We start from the raw sequence: 22,500 nt of genomic DNA, 5'->3' as shown, positions 1-22,500 counted from the left end.
AATCATTGCAGAGAAAGGAAATGCATGTTATCTGCCTTGTACACTGGGCCTTGAAATCAAACACACAGTCTCAGAGGGAACGGCCTGCATATTTTGGGGATATAAACAAGCATAAATCAGACACAGGCCGTTTGAATAAGCTGCCACGAAGACTCAAATGTAAGCAAACAGACTCACATGTGACTACACCAGAAGAGGCTGGTGAAGGGAGAAATCGAATGTCTGCCTCCACCAGCCTCTCCTGAACTACACTAACAACAACACCATTATGTATGTTGTAGATGTCTGCCTCAAGCCTGTAAGTCTGAGGCGAAGTAACTGAGGCTATAGTCACATCCAAGGAGAGAGAACGAGAGAGAGACAGACAGACAGACAGACACACAAATGGAGAGAGTGGGGGAGGGAAAGAGAGACAGCGAGAGAGAGAGAGAGAGAGAGAGAGAGAGAGAGAGAGAGAGAGAGCAGAAAGAAAGAGAGGAAAGAAAGGTAGAACCCCCATCCCCCCACCCCCTCCTGCCCAAATAGCCTGTATGGCAGGGAGCAAAGGCAGGTAGGTCTAAATGTTAAATGTGGGCCAAGCCCCTCCATTGCTAATGGCTATTAGCGCCAGTGTGCCATTGTGGCCTGTACAATGGCCGTCACGCTGGGGTTTTGTCAGGAGCTTGCCGGCAACAGTTATTAGCCCCAAAACCTCAGGGGGAGCAGTCAACAGAGGAACAAGAAGATTTGGGGTGCCGGGGGCAGCCGGGGGGAGACGGGGGGAGCGGAGGGGAGAGGGGAACAGGGTGTTGGGGTCAGGGGTCAGGCCTAAAGCGGAAATGGGAGGCAAAGAAGGAACAATAGAGGGGGCTGGCCTGGACAGACAAAGCTGGGGGGTGAGGGGTGGGGGGGTGGGGGGGGTGACAGTGCACAAAACACAGGAAGATGAGGATAGAAAGATGGGGACAGAATAGAGGGGAGCCAAAACAGATGGTAAAAGGGAGGTATGAGAGAAAAGGCTGTTGTAGCAGCAAGCAATGAACAGGAAAAGCCATGCTATCTTCCGCACATACATCATGACAGTATGGATGTTCAGCCTCTGGCTGAGACAGTGGGGATACCCACATGTCAGGACATCACATATGGTAACACACTGTTAGAAAGGAAAGTGGAAGCATGAATGAATGAATGAATGGCCAAACGCATCAACGATCTTGTTGTTTTTTTCAAGGAGGGCTCATAGTCTCCTTACCCATGTGAGGGAAGCAGCACATGGTTTAAAGGGAAATGCATTTTCAAAGAATCGGCTCATGCTCAGATCAAAGCTATTTTAGTCGGACTGCTGGACCCTTCTCCAGATATCTAGACAAATGTAAGGGAAGCAAAGAATACCTTTCTGTAAATTCAATGGTCTGCTGTTATATAAAACATAACAATGTTGAATGAAAAACGATATAAATGTCTGCAGATGTTACAACAGTAACAGATCTACGACAATAGAAGGCATTGGGACAACCGGGGTGTAAGAGTACAAGAGAGGAGTAAAGCCATGGAAAATAGACACATTTAATCAGATATGTGACAATGTGGAGGGAATTTCAACATGATGGAAATAGATAGGTTTGCAGGACCAAAGAAGAAGAAGAAGAAGAAGAAAAAGAAGAAGGCGAGAAATGTTTGAAAAGAGGTAGCCTAATGGAATCATCAATATTGAGGCGTTTCTTTAGCTATTATCATCTAATTATCTGGCTCATCTCGAATCGCTGACCACAAAGAGACAAGCGTAAGGGTAGATTTATAAAAGTTGCTATTAAGTGGGCTTTAACACTGGTCCCATTCATCTTGCGGAGCGTGCGGACTGACAAGCGGAGCCGCGTGGAGCGAGAGGAGGCAATGCATCATGCAGAGAGCGGGACCGGGGACGCGCACCGAGTAATCAGCGAATCAGACACAGAGAATTCACTTTCCCCTCACATCGCACCCGTACCTCTGCAGGTGTGCGGACAAGAGAGATCGACCAAGAAAATCGGTTGTTTAGTTTGAAGCGAAAATAGTTTGACAGGTTGCTACAGAAAAGTAGCTGGACAGGCCTAGAGTATAGCCTTGAAATAAATGCGAGTGGTTTTCCATTTGCTATTGAATTAAGCTAAATCGCTTTTTTGATGCGAGTGGGCTAAGCATGCAAATGGTCAATGGATGCACACTCATAAAACATGTTGAGATAAATAGGATATTCATTATAAACGCATATTTAACCCACATATTTGCGTTAGGCCTAATTGATGATGGCTTACAAGAATGAATAGGCACATATTTGTTCAAACATGCATTATGCCGAGTGTTTGTCTCTCAAAGTGATCCAGCAATAATAATAGCCTTATTGTTTTCATGTATTTTATGAACAGGCCATAGAATACAATATATTATGAGGTGGATGGGCAATACATAGTGAAATGTAAGATACTGACTAAATAAATATTAATCTAATAAACAAATATTGATTATTTCCTGCATACAACTAAACTATAACGGCAAACCTTCAGACATTCAGAGCTTTACGTAAAATGACAACGTACATTTCCTATTTGTAAGCCTATGGCCTAAACATGGACTAAAATTGATGATCTCTGACCCTTTGCCCTCTGGTTGGCACCTGTCGCCTCAGGGTATGAACTTTGTTGCAGGGACAAAACTTGGCCGGGGGAGCTGAATCCGGAGCCACCCGTCGCAACCATCAACAAGACACACCCGACACATTTTGAGACGTGCATCAACTTTGGCCTCTCATCTCTTGTCCCACACAGAAAGGCTACTACAGGATTAAGCATGTAAGTGAGCTGTTTTGATCTGTAGTCGTTTCAAGTCTTTTCTATGCTCACGGGAAAGCAATTCAATGTGAAATGAAATGTTACGTTGAACTTATAGGCTGTTAGGCTAGCATATATAGTGAAGGAATAGGCCTACAGCTGGCTGTTGAAATATTATGCTTTTTATCTAACAATTATTTATATTAAATCAAAGACTTCAAATGTCCATATTGTGTTATGACTTTGATCTACAATTGTCCAACACCTTCCAGCCGAGTGTGTCTAAAAGCAGAGATGTGGGCCGCTTCGAAAGAAGCATTGACTTCAACCTACAGAATAGCATCCTGTTAATTCTCCTATGGGAAGTAATCTAACAATTTATTGCAACTTTAGATAAACACTCAGAAGACGATAATATTTTTTATACCAAGCAATATTGTTTTAGAATTATTGCTGAAGGTGCTCCTGACATGGGTGGCTGCTTCATGGGGAGACGCAGCCTGTATTTGAAAGATTTTCTTTTCTTTGATCAATGTAAGACTTGGGCTTTTTTTCTTTCTTCTTTTTTCACTTTTTCATTTTACTTTACATTATCTATCTCCACCGGAGCGCTAAGTTTATTGTGTCGGTCCACAGTCAGATCGCATCGAGCTTGAGAATATCCTCTGGCGAAATGCGTTTCTCCTTGAGTGTTGACAACTGTAAGAGTAGAGGCCTGGCTCTGAACTGTACAAGTGCTACACTGAAAAACAGACGTGTCTTTATGAAAGAAAAAATAGGGAAGTAGATTGATAATAAATCTATGCCATATAGTTGCAAATACAATTGGTTTGTAGGGGAAAGGACTTTCGGAAGTTTAGCTTTATTGTCAGACTAGATTGATTGCTTGCTGTATCAGAGGCATATGGGCCAAAACGTACTCAAATGTGTCATGTTTAAATATGAAAACCGAACACACCTTTACACACGTTTACAAACTTTGTAGTATACATTAAGAGGACTTAATATAGGCTTTATAAAATAAAATGTTGATTGCGGCATTATCAATCATTGGTTCAGTAGCCTAAGTCATTTTCTATATTTCATTGGCGATTATTTGGTCATTTTTGTTAAAAAACACAACAAAAAACGTGACGCTTTTAAATGTGAACAACAGTGTAGACACAATATGAACGTCACCATAATAAAATATGATATTATTAGGCTACTAATTTGATAGGCATACATGTAATTATGTCTTGTATTTTTCCTCTTGCTCTTCTTCCTCCCCCTCGAAGATCATCCTGATATTATTGTTCATGAAATATGGGTCTGGTTCTGCAGGGCGACAAGTACGAGGCTGAGCCTGTCATTTAATATTATAGCCTATTATAATTGATCACCCGTTAGCTTTTTTCATTCCATATTGTTATCCTTATTGATGTTGATTATGTTGCCATTAGCTTCTATGAGCACCATAGTCACCTGAGAGTGCCATCGGGGTGTATATTCTCGTTTGCCCCAGAGCAAACCCATGTCATACATAACAACAACACGCCTATAATGAAGTATACTATTAGGCTATGTTATATTCAGATCTAGATACCTATCTAGGAGTTTTAATCCCTTGTTAAACTCTCCATAACCTCTCTCTCTCTCTCTCTCTCTCTCTCTCTCTCTCTCTCTCTCTCTCTCTCTCTCTCTCTCTCTCTCTCTCTCTCTTCCCCTATCTCCCCTCCTTCCCGGCAATTGGACCTTCGCGCTCTCTCTCTCTCTCTCTCTCTCTCTCTCTCTCTCTCTCTCTCTCTCTCTCTCTCTCTCTCTCTCCCCCCCCCCCTCCACTTTACAGAGGAATTCTCTGCTTCCATCTGATGTTATGATTCGCTTTAGTCTCTCGACAGTTTTATTTATTTCAAAACACTCGCCCCTTTGTCCTGGGGCGGCACTGATGTAATGGTATTTACATTGCACGGCGGGCCGGGGGAAGATTCACAATGACTTCACCAATTGCAGACTAAAGAGATAAGGAGCGTCGACCAATGATATTAAATCGTTTGGGGTCCTTTTATCTTCCTCACCTATAGGCCTATTGGCCGTATAACCCGCAACAGATGCATGGGCCTCACTGTTATAGCGGATTTCTATAGCATCATTTGTCTGTTTCAAATCTCCGAATCAAATCTCCATGACAAAATGTAAAGGTCTGTGTCCAAAGTTCTCATTCAAACAACTGTAAATTGGTGCCACGAGCCATATGGTTGAATAAACCGCCTTTGCGCCGGGCAGACAGCACCGTGGTCAAGTGAGGCGACATGGTGCCATAAATGAGCGTCGCTAGAGGTGTTATGTTAGTTTTACAAGCTCGTGAGAACAACATTAACCGTGTTAGAACCCAGAGGGACACCGACACCCTGTTGCGAAGAACCACGCGCATATTTCACGGAGCTCATCGCTCTGTTTAAGCCGTGATGGGGTAGAAAAACGAAGGTAATGCAATAAAAATAACAAGAAAGTGACAATAAACGTATAAATCCAACAAATTGGATATAACACTTGGTCTTGGTTTGACCCCGAGGAGTCTCACCATGTTGTGTTAGTAAGTCTGACGTTAGTTAGTACAATCTATAGCCTATTGACTTCTGTCTGATCAACGAATCTTGATGAAGAGACGAACAGCACAGGATAGTCTTCTAGGAGCTTAGAGGATCACCATTCACATGACGTCTGACCTACAACCACAAAAACAATATAGTGATGATGAAGATGATGTTGACGAGACGGGATGCGCCCAATAGCCGACCTCTATTAATCTTCATACTTAGGTTACCATACCAGTGATGACAAACAGGGATAATGATAATGATAATAGCGTAATAAATAAAAAAAAGAATAACCCCAAAATATGAATGATCTAAATGTATTCATAACACAAGGATAACGAAATAATGTTAAGATGACATTTAAAGATGGTTACAAAATTGGCAACCATCTGTGTTAGAAAAAAGTTCAAATTAGGAGCAACTTGAAATTCATGTTTAAAAAAAGAAAATAAATTGCACAAAATGCAATTCAAACAATATTGTGGGCCTATAACACGGGCAATTTGTTCCATTCATTAAATGTTTCGTTAAATTCCCCAGAACGAATTCCCTCATGTAACTAACTACCTTGTCACAAAGTGTCTAGTTTAGGCAGAATATATTCACATTATATCAGCCCCTTGTTACACGTGATTACACCTAACTACTTGGTTTACACATAAAGGATACAAATGATATTACCCAGTTGAACACATACATTTGTCAGATTTAGGCCTAAATTGTGATATAGGCTATAAGTATATTATCACTAAAATTAGGCGACTTATATACCTGTCATGTGATAGCTGACATTGTGACGGATCACAACAAATCAAGTACCAAATTGTGTGTGAAAACAGTGTACTCCAAATGAACCTGGATTCACAGACCCCCGGAAACCGTGTCACATCTTGTACACAATCTAATCAAAGTAAGGCTGTCGCTGGGGGTGAATAAAAACAAACGGGCTCCTTGACGAGTGTTTCCGTAAACCTTGCCGTTTCGCTCAGTCAGTGTGTGTTGTGTTGGGGTGGAATGCCACTCAAAACACGAAATCAGTCATCCATGTGGCTTTGGGGAGGGTGACACCCTCTTTTCAGAAAGCCACACCTCACCCTTCATTTTACTGCGCCCCCCTTGGATCCATCACCCAATGACCGCGTCGCGGCGCCTCCGCTGCTCGCCCGTAAGGGCGTCTGTTGGATAAAACCAGGCACAGTGTTGGCAGCAGGTCCTAAACATCCCTTCCTCCTGCTGCTAGCGTTGAGACACCATCAATACCAGCAGCTTTTATCAAAGATTGACTTGGATCTCCCCTGCCGAGGTGACATTTTCACCAGTGTCGTCCGTCCGCAGCATTGGATAATTTAAGGATATCATCATTCCGGAGCATCTTTCTGCAAGGCGAAGGTAAATGTCTGCACTGGTGAAGTGCTTTTGATTGTAAACGCAATGACACAAACAGCTATTGGTCGGATACATTACCGTCTTGGCAAATGTGAATTCTTTGTTTTTATGTTTCCCAAATGAAATAGGGTGAAATGTATGGTAAACAATCTATATTGAGCGGTCCTTCTGGCTACTCGAGTCGCGTTACTTTCGCTAAAACAAGTGATGAGCGTGAGAGAGGAGTCTGATCAAGGCTCGAAGGCCACTATGTTAGCGTAAAATGTATACTTTCTACTTTATTTTCTTTTGGTTTCTTATACTTTTAAGATAAGATAAAAGGCTACACTCTATACAGCGAACACCTAAACACGCGGACACCATTGCAATAAGGCACACCATCAGACACAACAATAGCAACAGCACCCACTAATCATTAGGCTATTAATTAAGAACCTCATATTAACTATTACAATGTCCTCTTGCAGCGCATTAGAGAGCATTGAGGAACACATTCATGCCACGCGAGGCCCCACATGGACTAAAACATCTAATTAACTGGGACAGCGCGGGGACCCTCTTACATTTGCCCAGGACACCCATCGAGCAAGACCTCTGAGCTATGTCCTACTGCAACGGACGAGGTAAAAAAAAAAAAAAAAAAGACAAACAAATAAAAATAGATAGTATATTCTCCTCTGCTCTGATATATTCCCATATCCTGTTTTGGAATCGCAAGATAAGATCACTTTGTTGGACTTTTTCCACTGAAAAAGACACGCAGGAATCATTTATCAACATGCAAAACGTCATTGTGTCACAGAAGTGAAATTAGAAAATATGATTAAATGTCGAGAAGGCTAAAACCGCTCAGATCTTGATAGAAAGAAGGCCGCCCACACTGGCATTGCAGGAAAAAGTTCCCTCTCATTGTATTCCTTATATGAAAAACTTGTTCAATGTGATTTGTAATGTCATAAAAACATATCGGATCTCAGATACTTTGGTGATGCTGATAATAACAAGCGAAATTAATACCGCAAAGCAATTAGGCTACGTGCTGCGTTTTCCTGCTCTAAAACGGCAAATTATCAGTGTTTGTGTCATTAAGCATATATAAGCTAACACATTCCCTACATAAACATTATGCAGATCGAGCAAGGATTATTAATCGAAATTGGCTGCTTTTGTTTAATGGCATTTTTTCCTTATTTAGAGTGGGGTTTTATTTTCTATTTGTGTGGTTGTTGTTTTGGGATAAAGGTTTGTAAAGAGCGAGGTTTCTATAAGATCAAACATAAACAGCAAAGATTGCCTTGAAGAATCCTGATGGGGAATGATGTGGAAATTATTGAATAGGGATAGAAAAATGTAATGTTGCACCTGCTGTTCATATATAGTATTTTAGAGCTTTTTCTTATGTTCTTTAAAGCCTTTAGGCGACTTCTCAGGACAAAATGTGAAAAATGAAGTGTACGAAAGCTATACTGACGGTTGCTTCAACAATAGACTATAAAACGTTGAACCCTATGGAACACAATTGTGCGTGGATAATTCGTGTGTGCCTTATCCATAAGGATGGACTAATAGATTTTCCCTCTCTCCTGGAGGTTTAAAGGAAGTTAATTGGACGTTAGTTTAGCTGTCAGATATAGATTTGGAGCAATCCGTGGTTCATTGTCACTTCAATTGCGTCAATGATGGAGCGGTGGGGAGCTGAATGGTATGGCTTGTTTACGTTTCACCCGGTCTCCCCCGCGGCATACATTATGACACCCTCTCCCTCTCGTCGTCTCGGCCGCGCCATCTTCTCCCGCGTTATCGCAAGATCTTGGGCCAGGGGTTACAATATCAAAAGTTACAATATAGTGCATTTCAGGATTAGGGTTCTTTGAATAAGAACTATAGCCTAGGCATGGTGTGTTATGCAAAATCATTAAGACGTATACATTGAGCTACTAATTAAATAGTTGCTGTATGTTGCTGTATGTTGTCAAATCTATCGATTTCACAATTTAAAGTGTGCAATCAATGGCTTACGTTACGTGCAATGCAAGACTATAGGTTATTCGTGATGAGCATATCCTTTTCGTCTCCTAAGGGGATACACAAACCAAACATTTTGCCAACAAGAACTAAGCTTATTTTAAATAGGCCTATATATATCGACTGTTCTTTTAAGAATGCCTAATTTTAAAGCCTAACTTTATGAGAATTAATAGAAATACCTAAACTCCTGAATTGATGTTCTTGAACCATAACGGTTTTCATCAAACATAATGTTTGATTAGGTCTAGATAAATTATAGATTGAAATAGCAACTGCTCTTTTAAGAATTAGTGTAATTACAATATGAGAATTAATGGGAATACCCACATTTCTTAATTTAAGTAATTGTAGGCCTAATGTTTTTCATAAAACTTAGAGATAGGCTACTCACTCACGTCACTGGTTTATTTTATTTCGAGTCTGTATTCCAGACATCAGACAAATAAAGCAAAACCTGAAATAATCAGGCCAGATAAGGGCTCTTATAGCTGAGGGACTGTTATGTGTTCTCAGTGCGTGATCCAATTGAGCAAATCATCCAAGAAATAATTTAGAAATAATGTTTAATTGTGCCCTAAAGCATAATACAAATGCATAGCTGTCTAATGTAGAATTATAATTTTTTCCATCCTGAAGACGTTGAGTCAGAGCACTGTGAAGGGGCACTAAAAAGCGAATGGAGGACATAATTTTACATTCATATCATGGTGCATTTATACTTAGACAACTTGTGACTGGTGTGTGTGTGTGTGTGTGTGTGTGTGTGTGTGTGTGTGTGTGTGTGTGTGTGTGTGTGTGTGTGTGTGTGTGTGTGTGTGTGGTGATCGCGCGCGCGCCAGTACACGCGCGTGTGCGTCTATGCGTGTGTGTTTATTCCCTGGAGGTTACTCCGCTTTAATATCCTGCAGGTTGCTGAAGCTTGGCGGGGAGATTTTTACACACTCCGCTAGCACCGTTAATAGCGCTCCCCACCCTGCTCCGTCCGGCTGCCGTTTGATGTGGAAATGAAAGCTGGGAAAAGGCTGAGAAAAGAGCGAGGGGAAGCAGGCGGCTGAATGGGTTAAATTAAAAGCAATGGGATTCTTACAGAGTCACTGATGCAGTCCATAGAAAGACAGAGGAGCTGCTGACAAGTTTCGCCATGCAATGGCCTCTCCACAGCTGCATCTACAAATGCTTACTAAGAATAGGTCGATTTTTGATTTTGTAAATTACAATTGCCAAGTATAACTGCATGAGAAGCGTCATTCCCAAGTGGTCCGCCATTACTGATTCATAAGTCTAAAGGCAAGGGAATGAATGTTCTATATCGTATTCGTACATGTTATGTGCCTATTGTTTCACCAATATCTCGGGCAAAGTGGCACATCACGAGTCACTCACGTATTCAGTTATGATAGGTTTACTTTAGGATATATGAACATTCTCTCTGACAAAATACCACATTTTTCTAAATCCTTTTCACACTAATCATTTCTACAAAGATTGCAGGCAGACATGTTTACATTCCGTGTAATAATTTGACGGTATAGGCTATTCATTAATATCGGATACTGAAATGCGTCTGATGCCAACATCTGTCATCATGCATAGTTTTTTTTCCACACTAAAAAACATATAAAAACATAGTAAAAGCGGTGATTTAACAGTAAAGTCCACACGGTGTTGTGTCTTGTAGGCCTAAGCCCGTTGGCCTTGCGGATTCAGCTATTTGATCTTTGTAATAACCTTTTTTTTTTATAAACGACAAATTAACAACCAATTAACTCCCAACATAACTGCATTATAGGGAATTCAATTGGTTAGGTATCACTGCAGGGCTCTTGTTTCAAATTATACCAACAAAATAGCGGGCCATTTAAGACAATTTGCCAAAATAGCCCATAGGCCTATACATGTTTGTGGACTTAAAAAAATAAGGTTAATATAATTGACTTGTTTACGATTAATTTTGAAATTACAGTTTCACTCCATTCAAGATTTATTTGTATAAATATATAAATGCATAAGGTAGGGAATAGTCACGTAAATCTTTCCCAGTCCCTCTCCCGACTATCACTAAGAACAAATTTATGGATAAAATCACTTCATCTGCGAGGAATGACTACCCAACCTCTCGCTGCCTTCTGTGTCCTATAGGAAACCCGGAGCGAGGAATCTAGAGGTCAGAACCGGGATTCAGAACCGGGATTCAGAACGTCTAGAATGTGGAAGACTTGCGCAGAGCTGTCTAGACCAGAGGCTGTCAAAATTCTAGCTAGATCCGACTTTATCGGTCAGTTCCACTCTTTATTTATGTCATTATTTTATAAGAACACTAGATTATGCATGTGGTCAGTTGTAACAGAACGCCTAGCTTCTTACACGCGCAATAATATGTTGGACATGTGCATCACTCAAACCGGTCACCAGACTGATTAGGCCACTTTGTCTACTTTAAGTAATCATTCAGTCCTCAAACGTTTATATAAATTACACAAAAAGCTTGGACTCATCAAATCTGCACTTCATTCAATACTAATGTGACAAACCCATGTGTTAAACCTTATTTTAACCAAGGAATTTGAAGGACCATCAATGCCTTTTAATGTTTATGGGTCTAGCAGGAATTGTTCATTTAATTCAGAAATGCACTGTTTTGTGAGGAAATAACATTTTATTTAGCAGCAACCATTACTGCTGAATTATAGCACTCTTCCCATTGGTAAACTGGAAATCCAATTATCCAATTAAATCCACCCACCTTTATCCCATGGGTGCTATTTCCTGTTGTATACTTTCCTACTCTATTTGTAGCCTAAATAATTCTGCTTATGTTTAAATGTGTGGTTTATTCTATTCATTCATAGTTTTCTCTCAGTATGCGTAAGGTAGCCAATGATATTTCATAGTCATATCTGTATGTATAAAAATTACTCACAAGAGTGTAATCCTGGTTCTAGACACAACAGAATAAGCCTCGACCCACCCTTGTCTAACCGTGTGTGTGTGTGTGTGTGTGTGTGTGTGTGTGTGTGTGTGTGTGTGTGTGCGTGTGCATGCACGCGTGCCTGTGTGTTTGCGTGTGCATGCACGCGTGCCTGTGTGTGTGCCTGCAGGTGTGTGTGTGTGTGCCTGCAGGTGTGTGTGCTTGCGGGCGGGCGTGTGTGTGTGTGTGTGTGAGTGAGGTATCGTGATGTGGGAGGTAATGTTATAGCCTAGATAGCAGTCTCAGGTTCCAGGACATTTATGTGTGTTCATCCCCCCTCCTCCCCCAGGTCATGGGGGTCTTAACCAACTAGGCGGAATGTTTGTGAACGGCCGTCCTCTCCCGGAGGTGATCCGCCAGCGCATCGTGGACATGGCCCACCAGGGGGTCCGGCCCTGTGACATCTCCCGCCAGCTACGAGTCAGCCACGGCTGTGTCAGCAAGATCCTGGGACGGTGAGTAAGGCCACCGCCACCTCTTATGCACACACACACACACACACCTTTTAAGCACAGGGTCTAGGGCACAGCACAGCCACCTTATTCATGCACACGCGCGCGCACACACACACACACACACACACACACACACACACACACACACACACACACAATCCTTCAACCACAGGGTGACACTGTTAATAGCCTACTACACGGTCATACACTCTCAGGACAGAGATACACTACAGTACTGCTCACCTAGAAGACACTGAGACCGCGAACCCAAACTAGCGTTGTGTAAAACATAATGTCATATTCATTAGACACCCTACACTGCACTGGTGCCATGACCAGGTACCATAAACCATGATCTCATTCAATACCATACCATACCATACCATACCATACTATACCATACCATACTATACCACACCATACCATACCACACAATACCATACCATACGAGAGGATATTTCCCTGTGGTTTAAACCACCCTGCAGTCAACATCTCTTGACAAGAACATTCAAGACTATTGTTCTGCTGTCTTGATTCTCAACACCCCCCCGTTCATCTTATCTGTCCCATCTTTCTCCAGCTACTACGAGACAGGCAGCATCAAGCCAGGCGTGATCGGGGGCTCCAAGCCCAAGGTGGCCACTCCTAAGGTGGTGGATAAGATCGCCGACTACAAGCGTCAGAACCCCACCATGTTCGCCTGGGAGATCCGGGACCGGCTGCTGGCCGAGGGCGTGTGCGACAGCGACACCGTCCCCAGCGTCAGCTCCATCAACAGGTACGGGACAGGACCGACGAGTCGTTTGAATTGAAATCATCAAATTGAAATCTTTGAATTGATATCTCCCGAGTAATATACGAGATAAGCACTTTTGTTTACAGAAACGGATAGTTTTTTGGGGGGGACTTTTTCAAAATGTCCTGGTGATTTTTCACAGTTCACTCCAATGGCACAGTATTCAACATGGCTAAATATGAGTCCAGATGGCCCATTGGGTCAGATGGTGGTGCTGGCAGAAGCAGAGTTAGTTTCTGCATAATAGGACACACACATTCTGAATGTGGTGATTTATATGTCGCTTTACAAAAAAAAAACTGCCCAAAAAACCTGCCCAAATGACAGCATTACTTTGTGTTCATTGTTTTATTGAGTGATAACTGATATTTCATATGTTTATGTGCATCAGTGGAGGTTGGTGGAGGTAGAAATCTGAGGACGGGCTCATTGTCACACATGGAACGGAATAATCCATAATAATAATTCCATGTTTTGTAACAATGAGTCCGTTCTCCCTTTTCTACCTCCTCCAGCCTCCACTGATGGTGTGTGTGTGTGTGTGTAATAACGAGTGTTACACCTGACATACCGGCTGACTGATCCTCCAGTAAACTCAACTCTTTTATTCCAGAATAATCCGAACCAAGGTGCAGCAGCCATTCAATCTGCCTCTGGACGGGAAAGGCCTGAGCCCAGGACACAGCCTCAGTGAGTCTACACACACACACGCACACACACACACACACACACATGGACACACACACACACGCATGCACACGCACACGCGCACGCACACACACACACACACACACACAAAGACACGTACATACACAAACACATACGCTGACACACACACACACACACACACAAGCACACACACACACACATGCACACACGCACACACAGACACACGCGCACACAGACGCACACAGAATATGTAAGGTTAATGGTGTGTAAGATGAAGCACGCGGCTGGCCTGAATGGCGATGATGATTGGGGGTAATAATAATGAGTATTAATGGCAGTGTTGTTCTTCTCTCTCAGTTCCCAGTTCAGCCGTCACTCCCCCCGAGTCGCCTCAGTCTGACTCCCTAGGCTCCACCTACTCCATCAACGGCCTGCTGGGTATCCCCCAGCCCAGCGCAGAGGGCAAGAGGAGCCATGACGACAGTAAGTTCACCTCAAACACCAGTGTGCCTGTGTGTTGAGCCCGTTCAGATCTGATTCAATAAGACAAGAATGTTCAATCATGTCCTGTGTTTTGGCAGAATTCACATTAGTACGGTCTGAGTCTTATCGTGTCCCGAAGCCCTTTTCCTCTCCCGTTGCACCGAAAATAATTTAATATAGTTCCTAAGTAAGCCTTTCAGTAAGAAGAGCTCTCACTCCAACTCCCCCTCTCTCCCACCCCTGCGCTCTCTCTCTCTCTCTCTCATCTCCCCCTTTTCTCTCTTTCACCCCCACCTCTCTCTCACCCCCACCTCTCTCTCAACTCCTCCCCTCTCTCTCTCTCTCCCAACTCCCCCCTTCTCTCTCTTTCACCCCCACCTCTCTCTCACCCCCACCTCTCTCTCAACTCCTCCCCTCTCTCTCTCTCTCTCCCAACTCCTTCCTTCTCTCTCTTTCACCCCCACCTCTCTCTCAACTCCCCCCCCCCACCCCTTCCCCTCTCTCTCAGGTGACCAGGAGAGTTGTCGCCACAGCGTGGACTCCCAGGGTAGCGGGGGCGTCCCCAGGAAGCAGCTGAGACCAGAACACTACCCTCCGCAGCACCTGGACTGTGGCTTCGACCGCCACCACTACCCCCCCGACTCCTTCAGCGTTGCTGCAGCAGGCAAGGCTGAGCAGGTACAGTACACACACACACACACACACACACACACACACACACACACACGCACACACATGCACGCACACGCACACGGCACTGGGAGAGGGTACACATGGCTGGGGGTTTCAGAGTCATCCTCTCCCTCTTTGTCTCTCTCTCCCTCTCTTTTTTCGGTTTCTCTCATACATGCACACACACACACACACACACACACACACACACACACACACACACACACACACACACACACACACACCCTCACCCTCCCCTCTGTCTCTTTCTCACACATACATACACACACACACACACACACACTTATGCACAAAAATGGTTAATCCACGCTCTCACCTCCACAGACTTTGTACCCTCTCTCGCTCATCAACGGCAGTCTAGAGGACGGGAAGACCAGCCTCTCATCGACTTCTGCCATTGGTCGGAATCTGTCAGCACACCAGGGCTACGCTGTCGTTGCAGGTAAGACTCTTCCCGTCACATGGTCGGTGGCCTCCTACCCTGCACACAGATCACAGGTTCAGGCTCAGCCCAGGGAGCCATGCAGCCATGCAGAGATCAGGCCTCAGCATCTTTGGCCACCAATTCACTACATCAGGAAAGAACTGTTTTTTGTAACAGTATTCCTCATTGAGGACGATATAATATCTGTCTGTCTGTCTGTCTGTCTGTCTATCTACCTATCTATATGTCTGTCTATCTATCTATCTATCTGTCTGTCTGTCTGTCTGTCTGTCTGTCTGTCTGTCTGTCTGTCTGTCTGTCTGTCTGCCAGCCAGCCTGCCTGTCCATTTATCTATCTATCTATCTATCTATCTATCTATCTATACTATGAATGTTATAATATTCTATATAATAATAATAATAATAATAATAATATAGTTAAGTTATATGGACTTTTGGAGGTTCTGTGCATCTACTGTACATCAGAGTGTATCTACTGTAGCTGTCATTAATCTCTGTGTAGAGCTGCTGTCTGCCCGGGCCATCGTCTGGATGGATGTTGATGTTTATTCACTCACGGCTGCACTTCCACCGCCATATTTTAGCTGGCTGTGCCCGCTGATGCATTAGACAATTAATTTGGCTTATTATCATGTCAAACACTGCCCAAAGCACCTTTTCAAGTTTAATTTATAAAACAGATGTAGGGGATGTAGACTAGTGTCTGTACGTCTATCAGCAGAGTTCACAAACCACAGTCTAGTACCCACTCACTCATCGTTTCTGTTCAGTACGATCGGCTTCAATGCGTTTTGGCTGTTTATTTGTTAATCCATTCATTCATATCAGTTAATTTCCATTTTATTTCATTTTCTCACTCCTATCCACCCCGCCCCACCCCACCCGCTGGCCGTTCCACCCCCAGACCCCCGACAGCCCCTCCCACTTTGTCTGAAACAGGAAATGTCGCCGGAGGTCACCAGCACAAGCCCTTCCCCTAGCGTGGCGTTGGCGGCGTCAAACTCCGCCTTCCTGGACCTGCAGGCTCTGCAGGCGCCCGTCTCTGTCAGCAGCAGCAGCAGCTGCAGCAGCGCTAACCATTTCCCCCATCACACCTTCAACTCATTCTCCCATCATGCACCAGTGTACGGGCAGTTCAGCAGCCAGTCTCTGATTGCAGGTAATGAAGCGTTCATCTCACCCATTGCCCCCTGCCGTGTATAGGGGGGGGGGGGGGGGTCAATAACTTATGCCGTGTTCAAGTGCTCCTCCTCCGAACTAGGAAATGAGGACGTTTCCAACTCTGCAAATCATGTACCCCCGTGTAGTGAGTTTCTCAAGCTGTCTTGGAATTAGCCAAACAGAGCGCTCTATCCTAGATCCTACGCTAAATCTTAGGTGGAAACACTCACAGAGTTTCTGAGGAGCACTTGAATGCACCGTTACACCAGGGCTTACCATGTCACCAGTCATTACATACCCAACTCATGACCTACTACAACAGCCATCACTGCATTCGACGGCAGAACATTGTTACAGTTCAGCTTTTATGACATTTTGTGTTCATTGTAAGCCTGAGAAGTGACTGGTTCTAGAGTAGGCTGTAGGAGGTGGGGACCACCCCCCCCCTCACACACACACACACACTGACAGAGCCTGGCCCCCTCCTGTGTGTTTCAGGGCGGGACATGGTAAGCTCCACCCTCCCCGGCTACCCTCCTCACATCCCGTCTGGGGGCCAGACATACTCATCCTCCGCCATCACAGGCATGGTAGCAGGTAAGAGTTCTTGTCTTTTGACACACGCAAGCATGAGCATGCACGCATGCGAACACGTATGGACACACATATATACACACACACACACATGAACACACACACACACGGACACACACACTGGAACACTCTGAGACACACACACACACGGGGACACACACATGGACACACACATGGACACATGGACACACACACATGGACACACACACATGGACACACACACACACACACACACACACACATAGCTTGAGCTTGGTTCTGACCCGAACATGATCCCATTTGCATTCACCCTTGAGGGCCAAACACAACTGTGAAGGACTTTAAAGAACGCCAAAACAAACAAACAACATTCTTGGACAAATACTGGGTAATGAAGAAACATGGCACAGAGGCACAATAGAGAGGGAGAGAGAGAGAAGGAGGGTGAGAGAGATGGGGTGGGGGGGAGGGTTGGGGTGAGGTAGAAAGAACGAGAGGCAGAGAAGGAGAATGTGAGCAAGAGGACGAAGAGGGAGGAGCAAGAGAGAGAGAGAGAGAGAGAGAGAGAGAGAGAGAGAGAGAGAAAGAGAGGCAGAGAAGGAGAAAGTGAGGGGGAGTTGGAAGAGAGAGAGAAGGGGGGTGGGGGTAGAGAGGAAGAGGAATGGGGAGAGGTTTGGTAGAAGTGCTGTGAGGGTGGGTTGGAGATTAACAGGCAGGCAGGCAAGCTGTGTTAATGAGTAGCCTGCTCGGATGGTGAACTGCATGGCGGTGCGTAGCGTAGCGCTGGAGGAGCAGGCAGGACCCGGGGGGTGCCGGGAACAGGCTGGGGGTTCCGCCCTGCTGCCCAAAACCCCCCGCCCCCCCCCACCCCCACGCAGGCAGCCCCTCTGACCACACATCGCCATGGGAACCGGGGGGCCCCACCAGAGGGGGAGTGAGAGGGGGAAGGTGGTGGGGGGTTGGAGGGTGGCAGAGTGGGACTGGGTGAGAGGGAGAGAGAGAGGGGTGGGAGAGAGGAGAGGAGGGGTTTTTGTCTGTGTGTGTGCGTGTGTGTGTCTGTGTGTGTGTGTATGTGTGTGTGTGTGTGTGTGTGTGTGTGTGTGTGTGTGCGCGCGAGCGTGTTGTGTGCGCGTGTGTGTGCGCGTGTGTGTGTGTGTGTGTGTGGTGTGATGTGCCTTTTTTTATTTGAAGTCTGCCCTTCGAAGCGCGAAATGAGAGGGTCTGATTTATTATTTTTCTGGTGGGCTCGCTGTGAGGAAGCATTCATACACAATTACTCACCGAAAGGGGGGGTCAGGAGGGGAGAGCCGGGGGATTCAATCCAGCCAACATAATTACCAATTAGATATTGGAATGTAAAAAAAAAAGAGAGAAAAAAAAAAAAGAGGAGAGGATAGAAAGCTTGAAAGGCTAAATCAGGAAGTGAGGGATAGAGAGGAGAGGAGGGCATTTTGGAAAGGGGCGGAGGGACGGAAGGGGACAGGAGGGGCTGGAAAGGGGGGGGGGGGGGGGGGGGGGTTGGCGGGCGATGAACGCTAAAGAGAGGACGCGGAGACTAGCCGCACGCACCAATGAGTCGAGGGATTGTACCCCCAGCCATCCACCTGGCCCACAGATTAATGGTTTACAAGCTGCCTAACCGTTGGTGAATTATGAGCTAAGGCCCAGCAGATGCTGGCAGCAGGACAAACACCCTCGGATCAAGGAGGCGAAAGAAAGAACACTTTGAGTCTTTATAAGAACAGTTATACTTCCTTGTTTATGATATTTGGCGAAACACTGTGTATGCGTGCATGAGTGTGTGTGTGCGTGCGTCTGTGTGTGTGTGTGTGTGTGGTGAGTGCATGTGCGTGTGTGTGTGCACGCACGCGTGTGTGTGTATGTGTGAGTGTGTGTGTGTGTGTGTGTGGATGCATAATGATGTGTATGCTGTGTCTCCACGTCCACGATGTTTGACGTGTGCATGCCGTTGTTGTTCCCTCTCCTGCAGGTGCAGACTACTCTGGTCAGACCTACACACACTCCCCCTACACCTCCTACAGCGAAGCCTGGAGATTCACCAACTCCAGCATCCTGGGTGAGCACGGCTTCCTTATTGGTTCACAGGCAGGGGAGGCTGGTGGAGGTAGAACTCAGAGGACCGCCTCATTGTAATACCATGAGGGTTAGGGTGCGATACCATTCCTCATTCCGTTCCGTGCATTAACAATGAGCCCGTCCTCTGAATTCTACCTCCACCAGCCTCTCTGCGGTTCACAGGACAGGACAGGACAGGACATCCCCCTTCATCAGTATTGAGGGCCTGTCGTTACGGTTTGTGTTCTACCGCTGCTTGCCGTTTTAGTGATTCCACACCACCTCCGGCTGATTATGAAGCTGATCCACTCATGATAGGAGCACACCTCATCCATGAGCAAGTATACAAGTGAAGTGTTTATAATACACCTCACAGATCAGAGGGAATTATGGTTGATTGATTGCACCTAGATTCCACATCAACTATCAAAAAGCCACTCTCTGGAATTTCGTATTGAATATCATTTCATATTCATTTCGGGGCCTAAACTTTCAAGTCAAATTTGTTTACCTCAGTAGATAACGGTGACTTTGGTGGTGCATGACAACCACAGACACTCCAAACACCCCTATGCCAACCAGGAAATCCTGTACAGACACAAAGTTAGTTTCAGTCACATGTCAAATGGCATCGTCTAGCAAGCATAGTCCCCATGGAAACTAGTTACCCAGTTACCAGGGGGGTAGGCCCTATCCCTGCCGCCCATTGGTGTTACTTTACAGTATCTGGGCTGACCAGCCAATGAGTAGACACCTCTGGCCTGGTCAGGGTGGTCACAAGACTGTGTCACAAGACTCACCTTGGGGCGGCTGATGTCACTAGCTAGGCTAAAGTGTGAACGAAACCAGATTCTATAGACAGTATTAATGTTTCTGTCTTAATGTTTAATTACCGACACAAAAAGTGTAAAATATGAAGGTGCTTTTACCATCGCTAAACTGTAGTAAGCCACCTTTTCACAGAGAGAGAGAGAGTGAGAGAGAGAGAGAGAGAGAGAGAGAGAGAGAGAGAGAGAGAGAGAGAGAGAGAGAGAGAGAGAGAGAGAGAGAGAGAGAGAGAGAGGGAGAGGGAGAGGGAGAGGGAGAGAAAGAGTGCACAACAGCATCCATTCATTCATGGAACAAACTATCCAAGCAAGTCCGATTTCCAGCGGAACCATCTGCTATTGTCATGATAAAGAAAGCCTGTTCAGCATTGCATTGTGTCCTTCCTCTTAACACCATCAAAGCACCCAGCTAAAAAATCAAACCACAAAAGGCTACAGTGGTTAACTCCTTTATCTCTGTCGCCCCCTACAGGTTCCCCCTATTACTACGGCTCGGCCTCCCGCACAGCTCCCCCCTCCACTGCAGCCTATGATCACCTCTAGCTCCCATGGACGAGGCCACACATACGAGACTGAGACAAACAAAGGAACAAGAAGGAAAAGAAGCAAAGATATAGGTAGCTATAAAGCTACGATGCGATGGAGAGAATGGGACAGTGATATAATGGACAGCATTCTGATAATGGACCAGCGGCGCATCAACATGGACAGACATCGGAGACACTGGAGCAGCAAATGCTTGTTATGCATGATCTCATGGACAAGACAGCAACGACATCCACTCATGGCTAATTAATGAATTATTTATTTGTTTGTTTTTATCGACAGCCTCATCCAGGGTGACTTTGGTGCATACATGTTTACATGTTCAGGTTCTAAACACTGTCAAACATGATCCAGGGGACTGATTAAACACTGTCAAACATCCAGGGGACTGATTAAACACTGTCAAACATCGAAGGGACTGACTTAATAATTTCAAACATTCATGGGACTGACTAAATCAGAATCAGAATCAGCAGACTATCAAACATACAGGGACTCAATAATGTCAAACATCCAGGGGTCTGGTCAAACACTAACATCCAGGGGACTGATTAAACACTGTCAAACATCAAGGGGCCTGACTAAATAATGTCCAACATCCATGAGACTGATTTGGCCAGTGACTGAAGGCCTTTAGTAGTACATCCTGTGTAGCCTACATGTCATGACCAAAGACCTTCTTCACAGCACGATTTGTAAGAGGAGGGCTGATAGAACGTTGCAGCTCTGTCTGTCTTCATTGTGACATCACATGATGGACTGTATGTGGCGAACCATGCAGTAGTTGACTTCCTGGATTTGCATCAAGTTTACAATACTCATACGACCTTCTCATTTCTGGTGGCACATATCCCTACTTTCATATCCCTCCGTTTCCTAATGTTTATTTCCTGTTGTCTCTGTTGCATTCAAATGTCAGTCTTTGAGCTCCTGTTCAGTGACCTATCAACAGTCTGAATGAGAGAGGTAGAACTGCAGTCCCACTTATATTGCAATGTCATTATCACAACACAAAATCCCTCACATTCCCTTCAACCAACATTGAACTGTCTGGATGATTTGTTTGGCAATATGTATATATTGTAAATGGCAAACTGTTCTTGGGGAAGAAATGCAATTTTATTATGAAGATGATTTGGGGTTGACTGTGGTGGTGATTAATGAGTATCTGAAAAACAAATCACTTGAAAGATTTTGGGGGTTTTCTTCAATGATATTTGGAGTTTGTTGTCATGCTGATGTTTGGTGAAAACTGTGACTAAACTATTTTTTTTCTCTTATACTGTTATTAATATTATTGAAGATGTAAATATGGAATTTCTAAAGAATTATTTTTAATTAAATAAAGCATGACAAAGTTATTGACTGCCTTTCATTGTTGTTTTTTTCACGTTTGACAGTATTCTTCCATTGATCACCGACACAATGCTCAAACACAGATAGTAACTACTTATAGTATAACCATTTTGGTCTGACTGACTAATATGGCGAATTGTAATGACGAAAATGAATACACAAAACAAACCCCTAACTGTCCTGTAGATGATAAGCAGTGACGGAGTTTAGATGTTTCATCAACACTATTGTAGGCCTATACGTTACGTAAGAAAAGTCCATAACTGTCAGTGATAACAACGCTTCTGTGACACACCTGAACACAAACGCATCAGGATATGTAATGTTGTCTTAAGACACTCTTTGCTAATTGTGTAGCTCATTTAGAGCTTGTCTTTGATGTGGTTTTAGTTGGCCTGTCAGTTAAACAATATCCCACCTAAACCCAGAACTTATAGGACTTTTTATTTTACTATCATAACTATGTCATTTTTTCTCTTGTGGAAGATATGTAGGCTAAAATGGCCATTTATTGATCACTCCTAAAATAAAACATTACGAATTATGTACAATGTTTATACAAATGTTGTATTATTTATTTGTTTTATTATTTGTATTATTATTATAATTATTATTGTTATTGTTATTATGCCTGCGGCCTTCTGAAAAGTCTTAAATGTTGCAGATTTTCTGC

General features: G+C 44.3%; 1 protein-coding gene across 1 annotated transcript; it reads left to right on the top strand.

Annotated features, from left to right (window-relative positions):
• Positions 1 to 10,984: 10,984 nt before the first annotated feature.
• pax8 (paired box 8) lies at positions 10,985 to 20,468 on the top strand (the record flags this gene model as incomplete). The annotated part of the gene is made up of 11 exons (XM_080530121.1): positions 10,985 to 11,054; positions 12,037 to 12,202; positions 12,783 to 12,980; positions 13,612 to 13,688; positions 14,025 to 14,150; positions 14,659 to 14,828; positions 15,168 to 15,285; positions 16,193 to 16,447; positions 16,948 to 17,046; positions 19,013 to 19,099; positions 20,398 to 20,468. 11 exons carry the CDS (start codon positions 10,985 to 10,987, stop codon positions 20,466 to 20,468), a joined length of 1,437 nt encoding a protein of 478 aa, XP_080386247.1.
• Positions 20,469 to 22,500: the final 2,032 nt, after the last annotated feature.

Source organism: Nansenia antarctica (genome assembly GCF_963989245.1).
Source record: "Nansenia antarctica genome assembly, chromosome: 4".
NCBI lineage: Eukaryota > Metazoa > Chordata > Actinopteri > Argentiniformes > Microstomatidae > Nansenia > Nansenia antarctica.
Note: the sequence above shows the minus strand (reverse complement) of the source record. Positions and strands in the feature narration are given on the sequence as shown.